Source organism: Maniola hyperantus, chromosome 9, assembly GCF_902806685.2.
Source record: "Maniola hyperantus chromosome 9, iAphHyp1.2, whole genome shotgun sequence".
In the NCBI taxonomy this organism is placed as follows: Eukaryota; Metazoa; Arthropoda; class Insecta; order Lepidoptera; family Nymphalidae; genus Maniola; species Maniola hyperantus.
Window position 1 is genome coordinate 13618570 of NC_048544.1, and position 22042 is coordinate 13640611.

The following is a 22042-nucleotide window of genomic DNA, read 5'->3' on the forward strand; positions in this document are numbered from 1 at the left end:
ATCAATGCACAGCCTAAACATCTAAACAGCTGGTTCTAGATACATGAAATTTGGTGGGTGTGTTCTTTGTAGGTAAAGAGAAGGTATCCACTAGGAAAGGATTTTTTGAAATTCCACCCCTGAGTGGGTTAAATGGGGGTTTGAAATTTATGAAGTTCACGCGGGCGAAGTCACGAGCATAAGCTAGTTTTTATATATTTCTAAAAACTCATAGTAAACGTAAAAAATTATCGTTTTCTCTATATAAATTGAATAAGTTATTAAGTAAGACTTACAACAAAGTGATCTTTGCAAAAATAAATTTGGGTTGCAGTCGTTAGTGATATAGGATCCCTTTAAGCAAGTCTTCGCGTGTTACGTGTATTTATTTCACTGGGCACTCTAATCCACAACTTTCCTGTGGTCTTTATCGATGCGTTTTTACATTCTCGGATGATACAATAACGATAATTACTATATTTTTCATGTAAACTAGTATAGAAGTCATGTTTATTAAACTTTGGTAGGTTATGCTGTTGTTTACAAATGCAGACGTCAGAGCACAGATAATCTATCGGCCAAAAATGGCCGACAGTGTTTTCACCTGTCTAAGAAAAATATATTTTTAAATTAAAGTTTTACGGATTTTAGGGCGCAAAAAAATATAGTGTTAATTTTTTTGATCTAATAGGACAAATATTAACCATTTAAGACCTACTTAAAAAAAGTGTCAACTAGCCTATTGTTCATAATGATGAATACTTACAGTGACTCGCTTTCAGAATTACCTTGTATATCAATGCTTTAATGGAATTCAAAATAAAGGAAGTTTCATGTTTGAATTAAATGGGTACCTACCTGATTTAATATCGTAATAAGTGCTTCTGTAAACAATGTAAATTATTTAGAGAAGCGTTATTATTTATTGATAAGTTGACGGAATGACACACTTCACCTGAAACCTTCGTGGTTTTTTTAGCTGTGTTTAAAGTGAACTTGTTAAACATTCTCTAAGATGATAATTTGGTTTTTTTTTTCTACCAGGTAGCACAGTATGCGTGATGTGCGAGACGGCAGCTCTGCGACGGGATCTAAAATGGCGGTGTGGCGGGCACGGCGTGGCGGGTCACACGACGCGCTTCTACGCGCTCGTCGCGCCCCACTGCCACGGGAAGTGGGTCCGCGGGGACACGCCCGACAAGACCAGCGAGTGCTGCTCCAACCCGGACTTTATATTTGTATAACTTAGCTCACCAACAACCCGGACTTTATATTTGTACAACTTAGCTCACCTACAACCCGAACTTTATATTTGTATAACTTAGCTCATCAACAACCCGGACTTTATATTTATATAACTTAGCTCACCAACAACCCGGACTTTATATTTGTATAACTTAGCTCACCTACAACCCAGACTTTATATTTGTTTGACTTAGTTCACCAACAACCCGGACTTAATATTTGTAAAAATTCCGCGTCCGTCCGCAAATCACGCATCATGGGAGGCCGGTATTAGACTAGTCTATACGTTCCGCATTATTTGTTGGCTGGAAGCCTGAATGCCTGAACATGATCAAACACAATTAGCGAAGTCAAATGCCATCACTAATTGATTAAATTAACTAATTACCCAACCAAATAGACATTGCAATTTTGATGCAACAATACCAACATTACAATACATAAGCTGTGATAGCCTAGTGGTTAGGAGTTAGGACGTCCGCCTTCTAACCGGAGGTCGGGGGTTCGATCCCGGGCACGCACCTCTAACTTTTCGGAGCTATGTGCGTTTTAATTAATTAAATATCACTTGCTTTTACGTTGAAGGAAAACATCGTGAGGAAATCTGCATGCCTGAGAGTTCTCCATAATGTTCTCAAAGGTGTGTGAAGTCTACCAATCCGCACATGGCAAAAGTCAAAAACCCTTCTCACGCTGAGAGGAGATCCGTGCTCTGTAGTGGCCGGCGATGGGTTGATCATGATGATGATGAATACCAACATAAAAACAAAGGCAAATATTGAAACCTAACGTATAGTTCGCGACAGGTCGACATGGCAATCGGGCTGTGGAGTACCGCGGGTAACGTGCGGGTGTGCGGGGCGTCCCCCAGCCTCATACTGCGATTGTCATGTAAATAATTGTAAATACCAAATAACATGTAATTAATTATTGTAAGTTTAGTACTTTATAAAAAATGATTTCATTTCCGTAGATTCAAACCTGTTGGAACTACTCTGTGACACCTACTTCTTAGCTTTAAGTTTACTTGTAGGGGAAAGGGCTACGGAGAATGTTAGTCGTGTTTATAAAACATGCCAAATAATATTCTTTTTCTATAAAAATATGAGGAAAATTGATAAATTAGTTTTTAAGTAGGTATAATATTATGTACTTTAACTAACTGTAACAAATCAATAAAAGTTTAGTTTTAATAGTAGATACCTACCTAGTAAAATAGTTATAATTATTAATGATACTTAGTAGGTAATAAAAGAATGAATAATTTCGTAAGACTTTGAATAATAATATAATTACTGTCGAATAAATAAACATATCTTTGACGAACAATGTAAATAGATAATAAATAAACGCACTGAAATAAAAGGTTGGTTTTTTTAAACCAATACAAACTTTGAGGATATGCTCAGTTGTTCGAAAAAAAAAACAAAAATTTAAGTGGAGATTAAAATCTTCACTCAAACCTCCGTACTCAGAGTCACTTATACGCAGAAGCTCACCAACATCGACTTCACCATCATGTTAATTTGGAGGCTGTGAAGCTTCTAGATAACATGGACATCAAAAGGAGGCTCAAAAGAACCAAGCCGTTCGAATTAGTGTTAAAAAGTACCAAGGTAGGTACATAAGTGCAGCGTTTGTGTAATAGTGCTTGTGCTACTTTATTTTTCTAGGTCACAAGAACATAGTGAACTGTAAGTACGTGTTAGAATAAACTAAGGACAGTTTATTGGACTGTAAATAAGAATTAAAAATTAATCATAAGTAGAAGTTTAAGCTAGAATAATATTACTTATCAGCCCATAGGCTAGATGGTAGTAGCAATGAAGCTGCCATTTTATAATGGTGCTTTATGGTAGGAAATTTATGGAGTCACTTAATCGTTACCTACTTAAGTTTAGTTAAAACGAGACAGAGCTATATCTCACATAAATCTGTCTCGTTTTAACTCAATCTTAAGTAACGATTAGCGACTCTGAGTACGGCTGTAAGAGATTCCCATAGAATCTTTGTGATTAAATTAGTTTAATCTCCGTTTAAATTTTTGAATTTGTTTCAAATACTTAACTCATCGATAAAAGTTTGAAAATCACTAAGCTTAGTAGCTCAAGTGGCACTGATTCTGAGCACAACCTAATTTTAGAGTATTCGCATGCTCTTCTTACTAATGTAATATGAAAAGGAGAGACACAGTTTGACAGTTCTAAATTTAATTTTTAGATGGTAAAACCCGTGATTTTAGCGCGCAGTCGCGAACCTACTGTTTAAATTTCTATTTGTGCACTAAAATTTAGAGTCTTTAAATGTGAAAGTCATGTTCTGTTCCTTTTTTAGCATTCGTAAAAAGAAAAGGATGCAGATACTCTAAATTTAGTTCAGAGTTAGCAGTGTGTCGTAGTGATAATTCATCAGCGCATAAGAAACTTTACATAGGTGAGTACAAAAAATAAGATGTAAGTATGCGTATTTGAAGCAAAAAATTTAGAAATTACCGTTTGACGTGGTTTGGCATCGTAAAAATCCCATCATGGTCGTTTGAACTTCATTTCACTTCACTCCTTCGCCCCTTCTTTACTTATCGTTAACGATAAATAATCGTTATCGACAACAATATTTTGAGAGGAAACACCAAAAGCTAGAGATGGGCATGATTGCTTATTTTAAATTAACTTCATTTGGTGAAATTATTATTTTTCTTTACAGTGATTTCATATTAGGTAGGTATGCTATTTTTCATGGAAAGGATTTTTTAATTTTCGTACTTATAGGTACAATAATTGTTTGTAGAAATCAACATTTTTTGGCGCTGTTATATTTTCGCAGGTTGGTTTTCATTTTTTACCGAAAGTGATTTTTTGCACTTATGATTGTAAGTGAAAAAATTTACTTTTCGTGAAACGTAGCAAACGATTGTTTGCTGCATTAATGTGATGAAAGTGTTCTAGCTCGCGCACTCTTCAGCTCGGGTCGATGACCGTGCAAGCGGGATTAGATGTATAATAATTTTCAAATTTTGTAAGATTTTACATCATTTTAGCGTTAAAACTATCGTGAGTGATTTCCATCAGACATATTTTATTATAATGTATAATGTATAACTTGCTGGATTTGTATCTGAAAATAAAGATTTATTATTATTATTATTATTATTATTATTATATATCACACCCGGCTTTACTCACGTGTTTAGTCGACGTTAGCCCGACTAGTTTCGAACCCATCCGGGGTCCTTTTTCGCAGGGACTCAACCGCGACGCGTGCGGGAACTGAGTCCCTGTGAAAAAGGGCCCCGGATGGGTATGAAATTAGTCGGGCTAACGTCGACTAAACACGTGAGTAAAGCCGGGTGTGATATATGTATAACTAGCTGAAGCCCGTAACTTCGTCCGCGTGGAATTAGGTTTTTCAAAAATCCCGTGGGAACTCTGTGATTTTCCGGGATAAAAAGTAGCCTATATCACTCTCCAGGTCTTTGTCTATACCCATGCAAAAAATCACGTCAATCCGTCGCACCGTTGCGACGTGATTGAAGGACAAACCAACAAACCAACAAACAAACACACTTTCCCATTTATGATAAGGGTACTGATTTTACTTCTTGATTATTTACAGACTACTTTAAGTAAGATAGCAATTGCTAGTTAAGTAAATGAAAAGGCTTTTCACGTGATTTTCCACATGCTATCCGTGAAATGGTCCATGTCTACAAGCCCTTCTTTTCGTAATCGCATCGCATCGTGCGACGGTGATCCAATATAGATGCAAATTTATACAGAAATTGTGTTCCGTGGGAAAATCGTTTGTTGTAACCGCTGTTTAGCTAACGTACAGTGGGGTAATGGATGTGTGTGTTGAACAACGGCGGCGACAGCTTTCAGAGACAGTCGGGAAAGGAAAAACTCGGTCAGTAGGTCATGTCATGATCAACCCATCACCGGCTCACTACAGAGCACGGGTCTCCTCTCAGACTGAGAAGGGTTTTGGTCATAGTCTACCACGCTGGCCATCTGCGGATTGGTAGGCTTCACACACCTTTGAGAACATTATAGAGAACTCTCAGGCATGCAGGTTACCTCACGATGTTTTCCTTCACCGTTAAAGCAATCAATAGCAATATTTAATCAATTAAAACGCACATAACTCCGAAAAGTTAGAGGTGCGTGCCCGAGATCGAACCCCCGACCTCCGATTAGAAGGCGGACGTTCAAACTACTAGGCTATCACAGCTTAGCTAACGTACAGTGGGGTAATGAATGTGTGTCCTGAACGAGAGCTTTCAGAGACAGTCGGGAATTGCAAACTACGCTGACAACAGAAAAAAACTCGGTCAGTTAGTAGAGCAAAATATTGCATTCAATGACTGAAAAACTTATTCCCGCGACTTCTTTCACCTACCTAGATGATTTTCGGATTCTATGCGAATAATAAACAAAATAAGTATACCTTCATCATATTACCAAGTAACCTATAAGGTACTATGTGAGGTAGGCGCTATGTATTTCTGTGTCCATTTTTATAATTATTATAGTGTTTTACCTATACGATAGCTGCAAAGTGTCGCTACTGGCATTAACAGTCGCTTGAGTACTGAGTGAACATACATATCACAAATTTCGACACTGGCAGCAAGCGAACCGTAGCTTACTGGTCAGAGCGTCGGGCGCGATCCCAGGAGACGCAGGTTCGATTCCTGGCCCAGGTCCAGGTCCGCAATTTTTGATATGTATTTAAAATTATTTAGAATGTTCTTCTATACATACAAATCGTTAGCCACCGTAGGTATCGTCACCAAATAATGGTAAAAACTGCATTAAAATCATAAAGAAATAAAATAAGAACTTACAAAGTACTAAAATATTTATTTATCTAAGCCAACTTTTGAAAAGCTTTAATTTTAAGTTGAAAAGTTCAAATAGAAATAAATTCTAGAGGCCTTAGGATTAATTTTATTTATTTAGCTTTATTTCTCTCGTTTAAAGTGATAAATGGTTTGCTTTCGGCCACAAAGGGCTACCTAACTGTATGTTAGCTAAACTGTGAGGTAGTGGAGCGAGAATGTGTTTGAGCCTTTAAAATAAATATAGTGTGTGTGCGCCAAAACGGTGTAGAAATGAAAACAATGTTTTACAAATAGGTAAGGTAGGTAAATGTTTGTTTCAATTTAGTTACCAATAGGTATAGGTAAGTAGAAGAATGTAACAAATGACTTAATTATGTTTTTTGTTTGTTTGATGGCAATACGGTAATCTAAATATATAAAAGGAAAAGGTGACTGACTGACTGACTGATCTATCAACGCACAGCACAAACTACTAGACGGATCTGGCTGAAATTTGGCATGCAGATAGCTATTATGACGTAGGCATCCGCTAAGAAAGGATTTTTGAAAATTCAACCCCTAAGGGGGTGAAATAGGGGTTTGAAATTTGTGTAGTCCACGCGGAAGAAGTCGCGAGCATAAGCTAGTTAAATACTAAGCGAGAAAAAAATCTAAAAATGTATAAACAAGATTTTCAGAAATTTCCCCCATGAGAAATTTTTAGAAATTCCACTCCACAGAGGTTTTAGAAATCCCACATCCAAGGGACTTTCAAAAATTACACCCCAAAGGATTTTCAGAAATTCCACCATAACGAAGCAGTGGTGGATCTGTTAGTAATACTATAGCTAAGGTACCTAAGTAGAAGCATGTGCAATTGCCTGTATTGCTTCGGCGTGCTATGACTTCATGACCAACTGTGTCGCATACGTGTCCCTGAATCCAACAGTAATCTTCGTCCACGAAAAAATAAACTTTTCGTGGTCCCACATCATCGCACTGTTGCTAGATCTATGTCACCTATACCCCGTTCATTAGCATCGTTCAACGCGCTTTTGGATGCTCAATAGGACCCATTTATTGATGGGTCTATTACTGGTTCGGGAGTTACTGAAGTACGCTGAGAGCATTACATGAATATGTCATTCAATGTTCTCAGCGTACATATTCAAAATCCTTTGATTTTTTCTCGTTTTGTATTTTATGTCTTTTTTCTTGTACCTTTATTTGTATTTAAATTATTTATTATTAAGTATCTAGTTAGTGTAAGTGGCAATGCCGTTCTAATAAGATATAAAATAAAATAAAATAAATGACGTATAACCTAACTCTACAAAAATTGAAACTCAAGTTGAAACCGCACCAGTGTAGAGTTTGAAGGTAGAGTTAGGCCAAAGGTATTACAAATATTTTTAGGGTTTCGTACCTCAGAAGGAAAAACGGAAACCTTATAGGATCATTTTGTTCTTTGTCTGTCTGTATGTCGTGTGTGTCAAGAAAACCTATAGGGTATTTCCTGTTGACCTACAAAGCATGAAATTTGGCAGGTAAGTAAGTCTTATAGCTCAAGTAAAGGAAAAAATCCGAAAACCGTGAATTTGTGGTTACGTCACGAAAAAGTGTTTCGTGTACGGTGAGATGATACGCTTCCTGTGCGAGTTTTTTTCTTACGGAACGCGGTCTACGTGGACGCCTAACAATGTATTTCCTAAACTATGCCTAACGGCTACTGTGTGGAGGCCGCAAAAATAAACTATTCAAACTAACTGAACTTTTGCATCGGGAAAAGTTCGCTGGGAAATAGGAGGACGCAAAAAATTCATACGCGGGCCAAAGGTGAAATATCAGCAATTTGAATATAGTGCAAGAGACAACAGTTTTCATATATCTGGAGATTTTTTTGTCGTCTTACAAATAAAAAACCGGCCAAGTGCGAGTCAGGTTCGCGCACCGAGTGTTCCGTAGTACAGTCGTATTTTTTCGACATTTTGTACGATAATTCAAAAACTATGATTCATAAAAATAAATAAAAATCTGTTTTATAATCCACAGGAGAAGCCCTTTCATATGATACCTACTTGGTATAGTAATCTTACTTTGAAACTTGAAAATACTAATTTTTAGTTTATGACCACAATTTTTTTTTGTGTGATGCAACCCTAAATTCACGGTTTTCAGATTTTTCCCCAAATGTCAGCTATAAGATCTACCTACCTGCCAAATTTCATGTAAACGGGAAGTAACATGTAGGTTTCTTGACAGACAGACGGACAGACAGACAGACAACAAAGTGATCCTATAAGGGTTAAGTTTTTGCTTTTGAGGTACGGAACCCTAAAAAAAGATGAGTGAGGAGGGACGATCCTGTGTAGGCAAGTTTGACTCGCTTTTTTATGAATTTGACCTAAAGAAAATCTCTTTGACTCACGACTGTCTCTTTGACTATCACAAATGTTCGTCTGCAAATAATAAAACAATACCGCACTGTTTTTGACAACGGATTGCTTGACGAGAATTTTCCACCTGGAAATGGGGAAACGAAAATGCTGGCATTTTTTCTTTGCCTTTTGCCGTAAAAAGGGGTTTGTTATAAGTGTGAACGTTGGTTGTCTATATACATTTCAGAATAAAGTAAAAGAGTGAGTATAGTACGTGACAGGTCGAGATGGCAATCGGGACGCAAAAGTGGGCCTAGATAAATACGCTAACACTTGAAATTATTCTCCAATCTCTACAACCTATTTATAAGAAAATATGACAGTTTAAATTCCTATATGACGTTTTGTCGGTCTCAACGACAAGGACAACGCTTTACAAATCTACTATGTAAGATATAGACCTTCCTTCTGAGGTTGACTCTACGAAATTATAGCTTAGAGGTTTCTATTTTTTCAAACATTCGAGCCAGAGGAATGCAAAACTAAATCGCTTGACAGCAAGTCCTTCAAGTCAAGAGTGAATAGGCGTTTTCTGTTTTCTAAGCAAGCGCAATATGGAGCTTAAGTTGCATCATTTCTTAGAGTAAGATTAAAAATTTTCTTAGACCAAAACTTATATTAAAATATAACCGCATTACAAAATATAACTGTGCCAGATTTAGCGATTTGGCACAAGTGGGTTAGCATAAGAAATTCAAACTACATTAAAGCAATGGCCGAGGAAATATTCTGCAGAATTCAGAAATGTCCCGAAATCTATTTCAGTAGGTACGATTCAGAAACCACGAAGCGGCCGCGATGTGAAATTTATGCAAATACAGTATCATTCTTTGCGATTCAGTTCGAATAAAATGTGGAAATTCTCGGACAAGTAGCTACCTAGCTATCTTAGAGCATTGGTGCTGATTCTGAGCACACCTAAAATTTAGAGTATTTGCATCCTCTTCTTAGTAATGTACCTAATATGAAAAGGACAGACACACCCCCCGATTGTGTAAGAATAACCATTTCATCGCTGTCGCAATTGTCATATCACGATTAAAAATATAGCCATGATTATTATGCTAAAATTTATCTAATCATAAACTTGGAGTCTAAAATAAATATTTGTAGTAATATTTTGAACAGAATCGTTATGCCGTGACAGGATACAACGTCAATGTTACCCAACTCAAAAGGCTATGATTTAATAGTATCTTATTGTAATGTAAATCATCAATTATATTATGTCCTTAATTAATGTAGTAAAACAATAATAGGTAAACCGTCAATACATGTTGCAAATAATATTATTTAAGTAAATTAATAATAATGTCAACAATCTCAATGTTGGTACAATGGTACCTACCATTGTACCAACATAAATAATTATTAAAAAAATATCATGTGATGGTCGACGTCCGCCTGTTTTGCGATGGGAAGATATAAAAGTAGCTACCTCGACAGAGGAGCGACAGTATCGTACAGTCTCCAAGTGAAATTGATTCGGTGTTAGTTCAATCCTTGTGTTAACAACAAATTACGGTTTAATTATTATAATTGAATGGTGAGGTTCTCCAGCCCAGAGCAAACGAGGCCGGCGGTTTATCTAAAGTTAAGTATTCTTATATTTTATTGTAAATTGTAATGTATGTAATCACTTGCCTTTTAATGTTTATTTGTTATAACCATGTACCAAATATGTTTTAAATATAATGTAATGTTGTAATGCTTTTAAAAGATGTGTGTTGTGTAGTTTGTTTGCCCTTTCTTCTACACAACGAAACACCTTTGGAAACGGGTGGTAGATTCATTTTAATATGAAATAGACCTATGCTGAGAAATACAACAAAATACAGATAGGTCTATAAAGATTAAAGTAGGTATTAAAGATCTTTCAATAAATGATTAATTATTATTCGACTTAGTTGGTTTTACTTCTGTATTTATTACCTACCCTCTTTTGCTATTTATTTTATACATTGAGATAAAAGTAAACACTAGGTTGTTAGCTTCAAATTATTATAGAAGCCTGTTTAGATGATTAGGATTCGTACTTTAAAATAATACAGCAGATGCTTTGCTTGAATTTTTAATTACTTGGCATGACCTGACAAAATTTACAACTACCTACATTTCAAATAATTGATAGATGGTAACTTTTATTAGTCGTCATTAGATTCTATTGATCATCACTATTAAAGCCCACTGTCTTAACTTCTTTCTTTATCTAAATCTCTCATCAGAAGTGGGATACGATAATTCTTTTCTTGTCGCAATACTAATACTTTTCAAATGCTTTCAGCAATCGTGGATACGGCTTCTCCTCGAAGCGACAGGCTACCGCCTGTCGTCGGTGGCACTTGATGTTGGTGCCCGATGATCCCAAAGCGAGGGGCAACTCTGTTGTCAGTGGCACTTGGTGCTGGTGTGGCATCGCCGGTTGAAACGTCGCGTCGTTTGATCAAGCTAAGTACAATTTTGTGCGTTGTGTGTGAAGAAAAGTGTAAATTTAAAACCACGATTTTGTGGTGTTGTTTCTATGAAAAAGTTTTTGTGAGGGTAATCATAAAAGATTTTTAATTAGTTAGATAAACCACGTGTTGTGGTATAATTTATTTAGATAAGAATAAGTCTAGTTAGGCGTCAGATTGACCGAGCGGTTTATAATAAAGTATATAACAATGTGAAATCATTTAGAAGGTTATGATATACCGAAACTAAATAACGAATAAATCAGTAGGTTTGCTTTAGAGACATTGCATCGTACCGTTTGCTTACAACTCAAAACAAGAAGAAATCACTATTTTGATTTATGTAACTTAAACGTAAACTATATTAATTATTCATTCTCCTTCTTAAAATAATTCAACTATTTTTCTTTTCTAAAAAGAGATGCTCAAGTAACTTTTGTTAATCAACTAACTTCTTTTTCTTAAAACAACGTAAAGCAGATTGCCTACTCAAGTATTTCTTTTCTGTTTAGTGATGCTATCAGAACATTTAATTTTATAACTACCTACGTTACAACGCGTTTTAATTTATTCTTGTTTTGAGTTGGTTTGAGATACATACACTACACTTGTTTATAAAACATAATCAACAAAGAAAACATTCTCTTCTACTCTAATTTCGGTCTGACGTCTAGCTACCCTAGTTTTTATGACAATAACATTGACGTTGAATCATTGAATATCGTTTTGTGGATGGAGCAATCTTACTTTTTTTTTTATGTCGGTACTTTTGTTGCCACTGTTCACTGGCTGCAGTTTTTTTATTTTCCTATGTACTTCGGGAACGAAGTACTTATCAAGATGGCCGAATGGCCGTCATTTATATTAAATGACGGAAAGAAAACAAAAATATTATCTTGAAGGGGAACCAAAACAAAACAAACAAAAAAAAAGAAAGAAAAAAAAAAAAAAAAAAAAATTGTGATTCTCAAGTGGAACAAAGGGGATTAGGTTAGTTAGGTCTGTCTGGAGCTAATCATTACCTTGTACTATGTGGAAAACGGAAAATAATGATATTATATTATCTTCTTTTTTTTTGGTCTGGTAATGTTAGACGCCTTGTTCGGACGGTGCTAGCGTACAGTATTTACTAGACAAGAGTCTTGTACAAGACCCATTTATGGGCGGACAGACAGTTAGGCAGGGTAGTTAGGCTGCCTGGAGCTAATCATTACTAGTACTAACGCAAAAAAAAATAATAAATTATTAGGCTAGTAATGTTAGACGCCTTGTTCGGACGGTGCTAGCGTACAGTATTTACTAGACAAGAGTCTAGTACAAGACCCATTTATGGGCGGGCAGCGGTTAGGCCAGTTAGTTAGGGCTGCTCAAGCTAATCATTACTAATACTAATGCTAAAAAAATATATATATTTTTGGTTTAGTAATGTTAGGTGACTTGTTCGGACGGCGCTAGCGTACAGTCTTTACTAGGCAAGAGTCTAGTACAAGACCCTATTTATGGGGTGCAGCCAGTTAGGGAGTTAGGCTGCTGGTGTCCTGCCCTGTTGCTTTGCCGTTATGTCCCACCAGCAGGGGAATAGGTACCCTGCAATAAAGGACGGAGGCAAAAAGTCTGCTGGGGTTGCTGACCCTCTCAGTCTAGATCTACACGCACAGCAGGTGGGAGGACCGAGAGGGGGTAGCAACTGGTTAGTTAGCTGTAGCTTATAGATATTTTTTTTAGCTTACAGATATTTTTTTTTGTAGCTTTTAGCTAGATCTTTCTTCTTCTTTTTTTTTCTCCCCTTCTGTTTTTCCCTATGTACTTCGGGAGTGAAGTACTTATCAGCATGGCCGTGTCATATCACGATTAAAAATATAGCCATGATTATTATGCTAAAATTTATCTAATCATAAACTTGGAGTCTAAAATAAATATTTGTAGTAATATTTTGAACAGAATCGTTATGCCGTGACAGGATACAACGTCAATGTTACCCAACTCAAAAGGCTATGATTTAATAGTATCTTATTGTAATGTAAATCATCAATTATATTATGTCCTTAATTAATGTAGTAAAACAATAATAGGTAAACCGTCAATACATGTTGCAAATAATATTATTTAAGTAAATTAATAATAATGTCAACAATCTCAATGTTGGTACAATGGTACCTACCATTGTACCAACATAAATAATTATTAAAAAAATATCATGTGATGGTCGACGTCCGCCTGTTTTGCGATGGGAAGATATAAAAGTAGCTACCTCGACAGAGGAGCGACAGTATCGTACAGTCTCCAAGTGAAATTGATTCGGTGTTAGTTCAATCCTTGTGTTAACAACAAATTACGGTTTAATTATTATAATTGAATGGTGAGGTTCTCCAGCCCAGAGCAAACGAGGCCGGCGGTTTATCTAAAGTTAAGTATTCTTATATTTTATTGTAAATTGTAATGTATGTAATCACTTGCCTTTTAATGTTTATTTGTTATAACCATGTACCAAATATGTTTTAAATATAATGTAATGTTGTAATGCTTTTAAAGATGTGTGTTGTGTAGTTTGTTTTGCCCTTTCTTCTACACAACGAAACACCTTTGGAAACGGGTGGTAGATTCATTTTAATATGAAATAGACCTATGCTGAGAAATACAACAAAATACAGATAGGTCTATAAAGATTAAAGTAGGTATTAAAGATCTTTCAATAAATGATTAATTATTATTCGACTTAGTTGGTTTTACTTCTGTATTTATTACCTACCCTCTTTTGCTATTTATTTTATACATTGAGATAAAAGTAAACACTAGGTTGTTAGCTTCAAATTATTATAGAAGCCTGTTTAGATGATTAGGATTCGTACTTTAAAATAATACAGCAGATGCTTTGCTTGAATTTTTAATTACTTGGCATGACCTGACAAAATTTACAACTACCTACATTTCAAATAATTGATAGATGGTAACTTTTATTAGTCGTCATTAGATTCTATTGATCATCACTATTAAAGCCCACTGTCTTAACTTCTTTCTTTATCTAAATCTCTCACAATCGTCAAAAATTCTGCCCTTTGATTGGTTGATTCGCTGTTTACATTTTTTCACAGCCAATCAAAGGGCAGAATTTCTTGACGATTGCGATAGCCATTAAATGGTTATTCTTACACAATTGGGGGGACAGTTTGACTGATTAAATTTAATTTAGAGCCTTCAAACCTCGTGATTTTAGCTGCCAGTCGCAAACCTATGGTTTAGATTCGTAGCGTGCACTAAAATTTAGGGTCTTTGAATATAGAATTCATGTTTCGACCTTTTTAGCAATATTAAAAAGAGAAAGATGCAGATACCTACTCTAAATTTAGTTTAGAGAAAGACGAGAGAATCGGCGCCAGTGTCCTTCTGAATCCATGAAAATACATTCCGAAGTAGTCATAGAACTATTTGTATTGTAGCTTACGCACTAGATTAGATACGACTTCTCTCCATTACGGCGATTACACACTGCACTTCCGTCATCCGAGTTCTATCCGTCATCCGTGAGAATACGACATCTACGACATATTATAAATGCGAAAGTGCGTCTGTCTGTCTGTCTGTCTGTGTGCTCGCCTTTCATGGCCCATTCGTTCAACCGATTTTGACGAAATTTGGTACAGCTATACCTTGCATCCCGGGGAAGGATATAGGCTACTTTTTATCCCGGAAAATCAAAGAGTTCCCACGGGATTTTTAAAAACCTAAATCCACGCGGACGAAGCCGCGGGCGTCATCTAGTATGTCATAAACACGGGTTTCCTCTCAGAATGAGAAGGGCTTAGGCCATAGTCCGCCACGCTGGCTGTGTGGATTGGCAGACTTCACACACCTTTGCGACCAATATGGAGAACTCTCAGGCATGCAGGTTTCCTCACGATGTTGTCCTTCACCGTTAAAGCAAGTGATATTTAATTGCTTAAAACGCACATAACTCCGAAAAGTTAGACGTGAAGTTAGAACCCCCGACCTCCCGAATCTGACGTCTTAACTATACTTGTCTATTATCACTCATAGTTTACGGATCTCCTCATTTCTGATTTGATCACGTAGAGAAACTCCGAGCAATAGGTACCTCTCTTCATTGCCGGCTGAGTTTAAAATACGTTTACGAATTCAAAGGGCAACCGCCCATATAATAATAAACAATAATTTGTTAATTAACAGCTTTGTAATCAAAAAGCTTACACGAATTTCAATACGCGAACTCGGTAAGTTAAATGGGACTATCCTCGTTAAAAGTTGTGCCGTTGTTCGTATTCACAACTTCATTGCATACCCTCAAATTTCCAACATATTCACTTCCTGTGCATAATTAGTCTTTATACGTATTACTTGCTTGCTAATGACTATGAAATGTAAATTAAATGAACGAGTGATTAAGAAAAAGAAAGTTTTTCAAATAGTTCCCATAAAAACTTCAGCTTTCCATTTCTACATCCATCCATCCTCTGAAAACTGTACTGGGCATACACGCTGAAATTTTAGTGGTTGTCTTCCCGCGGCTGAACGATTTGCCGTCAGTAGTATTATCGAAACATCGAGTTACTTACTTTAAAAATAAAAATGTTTTTGTTTTGAAATAATTAAAAAAAAGTATCAACTCGAAAGTGTGAGAAACAATAGTAATTCAGTAGACCTCGAACCGAGCTAACAATAAAGTGAAAAAGTTTAGAACAAAATAAACTCTCGCGCGTAGTGATACGGCATAAACTAGCCTGCACGCTCGCTGTATTACTATTGGTTCGAGGTATCATTCGAGTTTTGTTATTCTCGATTGTAAATTTGCCATTTTTGACTACAATTTTTTTTATATTTATAAATCGGTTGTAATACCATGCCAAAATCATTTCTCTTCGGGAAAACAACCATGAAAATTTCAGCGTGTATAAATACATACAAGTACTTATGCTGGAAACAGTGTGCCATACAAAAAGACAGCTATTTTTTGTGCCGATTCAAAGCGCTCCACTGAGCGTGCCGGGAGATAATATTTACACTTTGTGTCAATAATAGTCTTCGTGTTGACTAACGCGTAGTGGGCGCGTCTTACTACTAAGAAGGGTTCTTTATACCATTTTGGTAGGAAACCCTAAAAAGTGCACGAAATAAAAAGGTAAGTGGCAAAAGCGTGAAATATAGTAGAGTATTCAGTAACTCTTTTAAAATTAAGTTTAACAGTTCGGGCGCCTTTCACCGGGGTCATTAGAACGCGCCCGTTTTTGCGACGCCATTTGCCAAGCTTTTTAACACGCTGTGAAAAATTTTCTTTTAATTAAAAATGAATCCTTCTTAATGGAGTGGAGTTGGGGGAAAAGATAAATAGAACGAGTTTTGTTAAATATACCGGCAGAATAGTTATAACAGGAGCTGAGTCGGCATTTTTATATGCTTTTTGACTTTTTAGCCCTTGACTGGTGGTCGCTTCGTGAATTGAACTAGGTTAGTGTTATTTGAATCTATCAAAATTAGTATGACTATGTCCTTCCCCGGGATGAAAGCTAACTCTGTACCAAATTACCGTGGTTGAAAGTCTGTCAGGAGAACATAACTTACAAGCCAAATTCAAGTAAAAAGCACTATTAAAACAAAAATGGCGGAGTCATTTTAAAAAGTACCCAATTTACATTCCAAGCACGCTTCAACGTAATGGATTCCATCTATCCAGTGAAACCATTTTATAAGCCATAATTTTACTGAAATCACAACCAATGAAATTAAAATTGTTTTCAGGGTATTGAAACTTTCATACTTCCGTCGTGACCAAGTAACGACCTATAGTCTGATTTTTAATTCCGTGGAATTCTGACGTTTCTTAATGTTACCAGAGATAAAACAATTCCCACAAAGTAGAAAACTTTAAATTTTGTACATAGGTAAACTTAAGTACATAAATCAATTGCCGCATGTACCTATGTAAGATCATCACTTGAGAACAAATCAATTGATTTGGCCGATTTTTTGTTGTTTTCGTAAAGAACAAGGTTTTTGTGAAAGAATTTCTTTAAAAATCCTGAATCATAATCTAAGAGTGTACTTTTAGGCACATCAAGATGATTAAAATTAAAAGGAACTAAACATAGACTTAGAAATGTTCAACATATACCTAAGTCAAGACTACATCCTCAAATCAACCGATCCCATTGCTGCCAGTTTCCACTTTCCACTGTTAAAAATTGCACCCTATTTTAGTGCGAAGTTATGTCTTAGGGCTTTTTATATTGATAGGGATTTAATGTAATTTGGGGTAAAATCGAACTTCAGGTGGTGGTCACACTGTTTTTCATACAAATAACTCCCCTGATGGATAAAAATCAGAACGTCAGAATTCCACCGAATTAAAAATCAGAGTATAGTAAACTATAGTTATATTTTAATGTAGATAACGGGTACATATAAGTCCCGCCATTTGCTATTGCACTGGAATCATGTCTCATTAACATCGAAACGACGGTATTTTGACGTCAGCTGAAATAAAAATATAGGTACCTACCATCAGCTCGAAACTTCAGTCTAGTGCTGACGTCACTAAAATGGTGACCACGCGCATTAGCAATCTGCGGGACTGATATCACGATTAATTTGATGTTTTTATTTGTCGATATTTCAACCCAATTGCACGGGTCGTGGTCACCCGTGCAATCATGGTATGGACCCGTTATCTACATTAAAATATGTCGTTAAACCACGAGATAAGCTTAAAATCATCAAATTTAATAGTTAGGTGCGTTATAAGTAACTAAATATCACTTGATGCTTTAAAGGTGAAGGAAAACATCGTGAGGAAACCTGCATGCTTGAGAGTTCTCCATAATGTTCCCAAAGGTGTGTGGAGTCTACAAATCTGCACATGGCCAGCGTGGTAGACTATGGCCAAAACCCTTCTCACTCTGAGAGGAGACCCGTGCTCTGTAGTGAGCCGGCGATGGGTTGATCATGATGATGATGATGATATTTAGGTGCTCACATTTTAGTCTAATGAGCACGGGTCTCTCATAATGGGAAGAACTTAGGCTGTAGTTCACTATATTGGCCAAGGATGGATGGGCAAACTTTACACCCCTAAAAAACAAATTGTAGAGAACTCTCTGGCATCCAGGTTTTCTCACGAGTTTATCCCTACATCCTATTTGCTTCAAACGCACAAATTCTGAAAGTTAGAGGTGCATGCCCGGGATCGAACCTTGGATCCCCCGAATAGGAAGGCAAAGGCTAAACCACTAGGCTAGCTAACGATTCCGAGTTAATAAAAACTATGCACTATATAGAATGACGCCGCCAAAAAAACCATGAAAAAGGGAACCCTTATAGGAACACTTTGTTGTCTGTCTGTCCATCTCTCCATACCCTATAGGTTTTCTGTCAAGAAAACCTATAGGGTACTTCCCGTTGACCTAGAATCATGAAATTTGGTAGATAGGTAGGTCTTATAGCACAAGTAAAGGAATACATCCGAAAACTGTGAATTTGTGGTTACATCACAGAAAAAATAATTAAAATGTGTTCATGAACAAATATTAGCATTTTCAAAGTCAGATAACTATACCAAGTGGGGTATCATATGAAAGGGTTTTACTTGTACATTCTAAAACAGGTTTTTATTTATTTTTATGCATAATAGTTTTTGATTCATCGTGCAGAATGTCGAAAAAATTCGACTGTACTACGGAACCCTCGGTGCGCGAGCCTGACTCGCACTTGGCCGGTTTTTTTTAAGTTGCTCTATTTCTGTGCACGACAGACTATGGCATAGCAACCATGCGAATTGTACATTTATACCTAACTCGGATCGTGGCTTCTAATTTCTTGCGTCGCTATTGCCTCTCTAGTCTCTACGTGATATCTACACGTAAAGGGTCTACGGTACGTGCTCGTAGCAATGCTACGTGTAGTTATAATATTTCTACCTACAGTGTAGGCTGTAGCATTACAGTGCAAATATACTGAAATTTCCTAATTTTTCGAAATTCCGACCCTAAGTGGTTTAAATAGGGGTTTGAAATTTATGTAATCCACGCGGACAAAGACGCGACTATAAGCTAGTCTAAATATATAAAGGGGAAAGGTGACTGGCTGACTGACTGACTTGCTGACTGACTGACTGACTGACTGACTGACTGACTGACTGACTGATCTATTAACGCACAGCTCAAACTACTGGACGGATCGGGCTGAAATTTGGCATGCAGATAGCTATTATGACGTAGGCATCCGCTAAGAAAGGATTTTTGAAAATTCAACCCCTAAGGGGGTGAAATAGGGGTTTGAAATTTGTGAAGTCCACGCGGACGATGTCGCGAGTATAAGCTAGTTTTTTATAAATTGCTTTGGCTTTTTCTTTAATAAAACTGAAGCCATTGGAATCTTATTTGCTGGTCCTTATAAATCGCCAATATCAGAAATGATGAACTCCTATTAAGGACATTGCATTCACTATTCCTTAAAATAAAATTCCAAATACTTAGCAACCCACTAGTAGGAACGAGGAGAGAATATTCTAGAAAATACTTCACTACTTAGTACTTATTACAAATGATTCAACTCGGAGCTGCAGCTTGAGTCCTTTTCAATTCTGTACTAAGTGATGCCAACGGGTTCGCTCGCGTGGATTAAGGTTTTTAAAATCCTGTGGGTACTTATTTACCGGGATAAGAAGTAGCCTATGTCCTTCCCCGAGATGCAAGCTATATTTATACCAAATTTCGTCAAAATTGGTTGAACGGATGAGCCGTTAAAAGCTAGCAGACATACAGACGGACTGACATTTTCGCGTTCATAATATTGGATATGGATTTTTAATAAGACGTGTTCACTTTAGGTTCCTAATAGAGAACTTTTTGATTGATTCATTATGTACACTACCTCAGCGGGGATAAGAATTTGTGTCCTTAGTGCTTATGACTTTACATCAGTACGTATGCCTGAATTCTATACAATGTTTTCTGTGGATTGTGTATTGTCTGCATTGATGTCGGAGGAGCCACCCATGTTGTCTGCGTGCAGCAGTAGGCATTCTCACACTTACACCAAACTCTCTGTCAGTGAGGGCAATAACTGTAATTTGTGGTCGGTCGGCTGCGTCCGACTGTGTTGAGCAACTAACCTGTGTTTAACACAGAGCCCACTCATATTTGATATCAAACTCTCTGTCAGTGACGGCAGTAACAGTAATTTGTGGTCGGTCACTGGTCGGTGGGCTGCGTCCGACTGTGTTGAGCAACTAACCTGTGCTTAACACAGAGCCCACTCATATTTGATATCAAACTCTCAGTCAGTGACGTCAGTAACAGTAATTTGTGGTCGGTCACTGGTCGGTCGGCTGCGTCCGACTGTGTTGAGCAACTAACCTGTGTTTAACACAGAGCCCACTCATATTTGATATCAAACTCTCAGTCAGTGACGTCAGTGACAGTAATTTGTGGTTGGTCACTGGTCGGTCGGCTGCGTCCGACTGTGTTGAGCAACTAACCTGTGTTTAACACAGAGCCCACTCATATTTGATATCAAACTCTCAGTCAGTGAGGGCAGTAACTGTAATTTGTGCTCGGTCACTGGTCGGTCGGCTGCGTCCGACTGTGTTGAGCAACTAACCTGTGCTTAACACAGAGCCCACTCATATTTGATATCAAACTCTCAGTCAGTGACGTCAGTAACAGTAATTTGTGCTCGGTCACTGGTCGGTCGGTTGCGTCCGGCTGTGGGCTGAAGCAATTACGCGCTCGCGTTGACTCACGGTCCTCAGGTTCAAAGCCCACGCATAATATTTTGACAAAGGGTTGTTAAAGGCATTCCAGATTAACTTTGAGGATCAAGGATCGGCATCGGATTTTATAATACACGAGGTATTTTTTCTAATATCCAAGAAAATTCCTGATGAATAGTTTCCTCAATAAGCTTAAAAGCTTGTAGGCTTTAACATACCTAATGTTTACGAAATGTGCAAAAGGTTCTAGTTTACATTCTTATTTTGTCTTATTTTGTTATTGTATTGTCCTATGCTTATCTGACTTTTGTAAGCGGTTGTATAAGTCTAAAATAGAAAAATAAATAAATACAAAAATGCAAATACAAGTTACTTAGCAAGTAAGTAGTGAATTTCTGAAGATTTTTGAACTAATTACATATCTGGCATTTGCAACGTCATATTGTACCGGATGTACAGTATGCGTCAGAAGAAATGTACATCGGACATTAGATTTTTGTTGGGATGACATATCGGCTTTGTAGAGCGTTGTCTCTGTCACTCATACCTTTGTGACATTTTTCGGTTTCAACGACAGAGACAATGCTCTACAAAAACGCTACTACATCTTTCTACATTATTTTCTGCCGCGTACTGTACCCGGTATTATTTTTAGTATGCTTAGCTTACCTTGAGGTTATCAAAGATGTTTTTTATTTTTCATTTGATTTTTATGTTACCTACCCATCTAAAAGTTATCGAAGTTAGATTAGGTAACGATTTATGATGTAAATAAACTTTATAAGTACAGCGTTTTGCTTTTAAAGTTATTAACATAAAATATTTTTTAAGTTGCTTGAAAAGAAATTTCTCGCTCACTTCATCACATTTTATTTTGACTAGAAAATTGGGGTTTCTTCGTCAAGAAATAATTGTCAGTATCGACCTGGAGTTGAATACTATTCGATGTGGGTCACGAAAACCTACGGTCAATAAATAATTTCATTATCATCATCATCATGATCAACCCATCGCCGGTTCACTACAGAGCACGAAAAATTCTTTTACCGGTAGAAAGCTACATAGAAATATGGGCTGTATTTTTTTTTTCAAAATAATTAGAGATCCCTACGAAAATTCTAATAAGCTACCCGTGCGAAGTCAGGGCGGGTAGCTAGTCATTGATAAAGTGGTTAACAATGAATCTGTTATAGTGTTGAGTGAAATATATAGAAAACCTCAGTAATTATGAAACATGATATTATAGCCTCAATAGCTCAACGGTTTAGGAGCGGATTGAATTCCAAAAGGTCGGAGGTTCAAATCCCACCCTTGCACTATTGTGGCACCTACTCCTAGCACAAGCTTTACGCTTAGTTGGAGGGGAAAGGGGAATATTGGTCATAGT

General features: G+C 36.8%; 1 protein-coding gene across 2 annotated transcripts in view; it reads left to right on the plus strand.

The window, feature by feature from the left end:
• The window catches only part of LOC117985021 (somatomedin-B and thrombospondin type-1 domain-containing protein-like), a 54714-nt gene extending 52143 nt beyond the window's left edge, over window positions 1–2571 (plus strand). For both annotated transcript variants that reach the window (XM_034971698.2, XM_069500940.1), the window contains exon 6: window positions 1024–2571. In XM_034971698.2, the coding sequence (XP_034827589.1) occupies window positions 1024–1223 (200 nt within the window). In that variant the 3' untranslated portion in view covers window positions 1224–2571. The remainder of the gene's footprint in view (window positions 1–1023) is intronic.
• Window positions 2572–22042: the final 19471 nt, after the last annotated feature.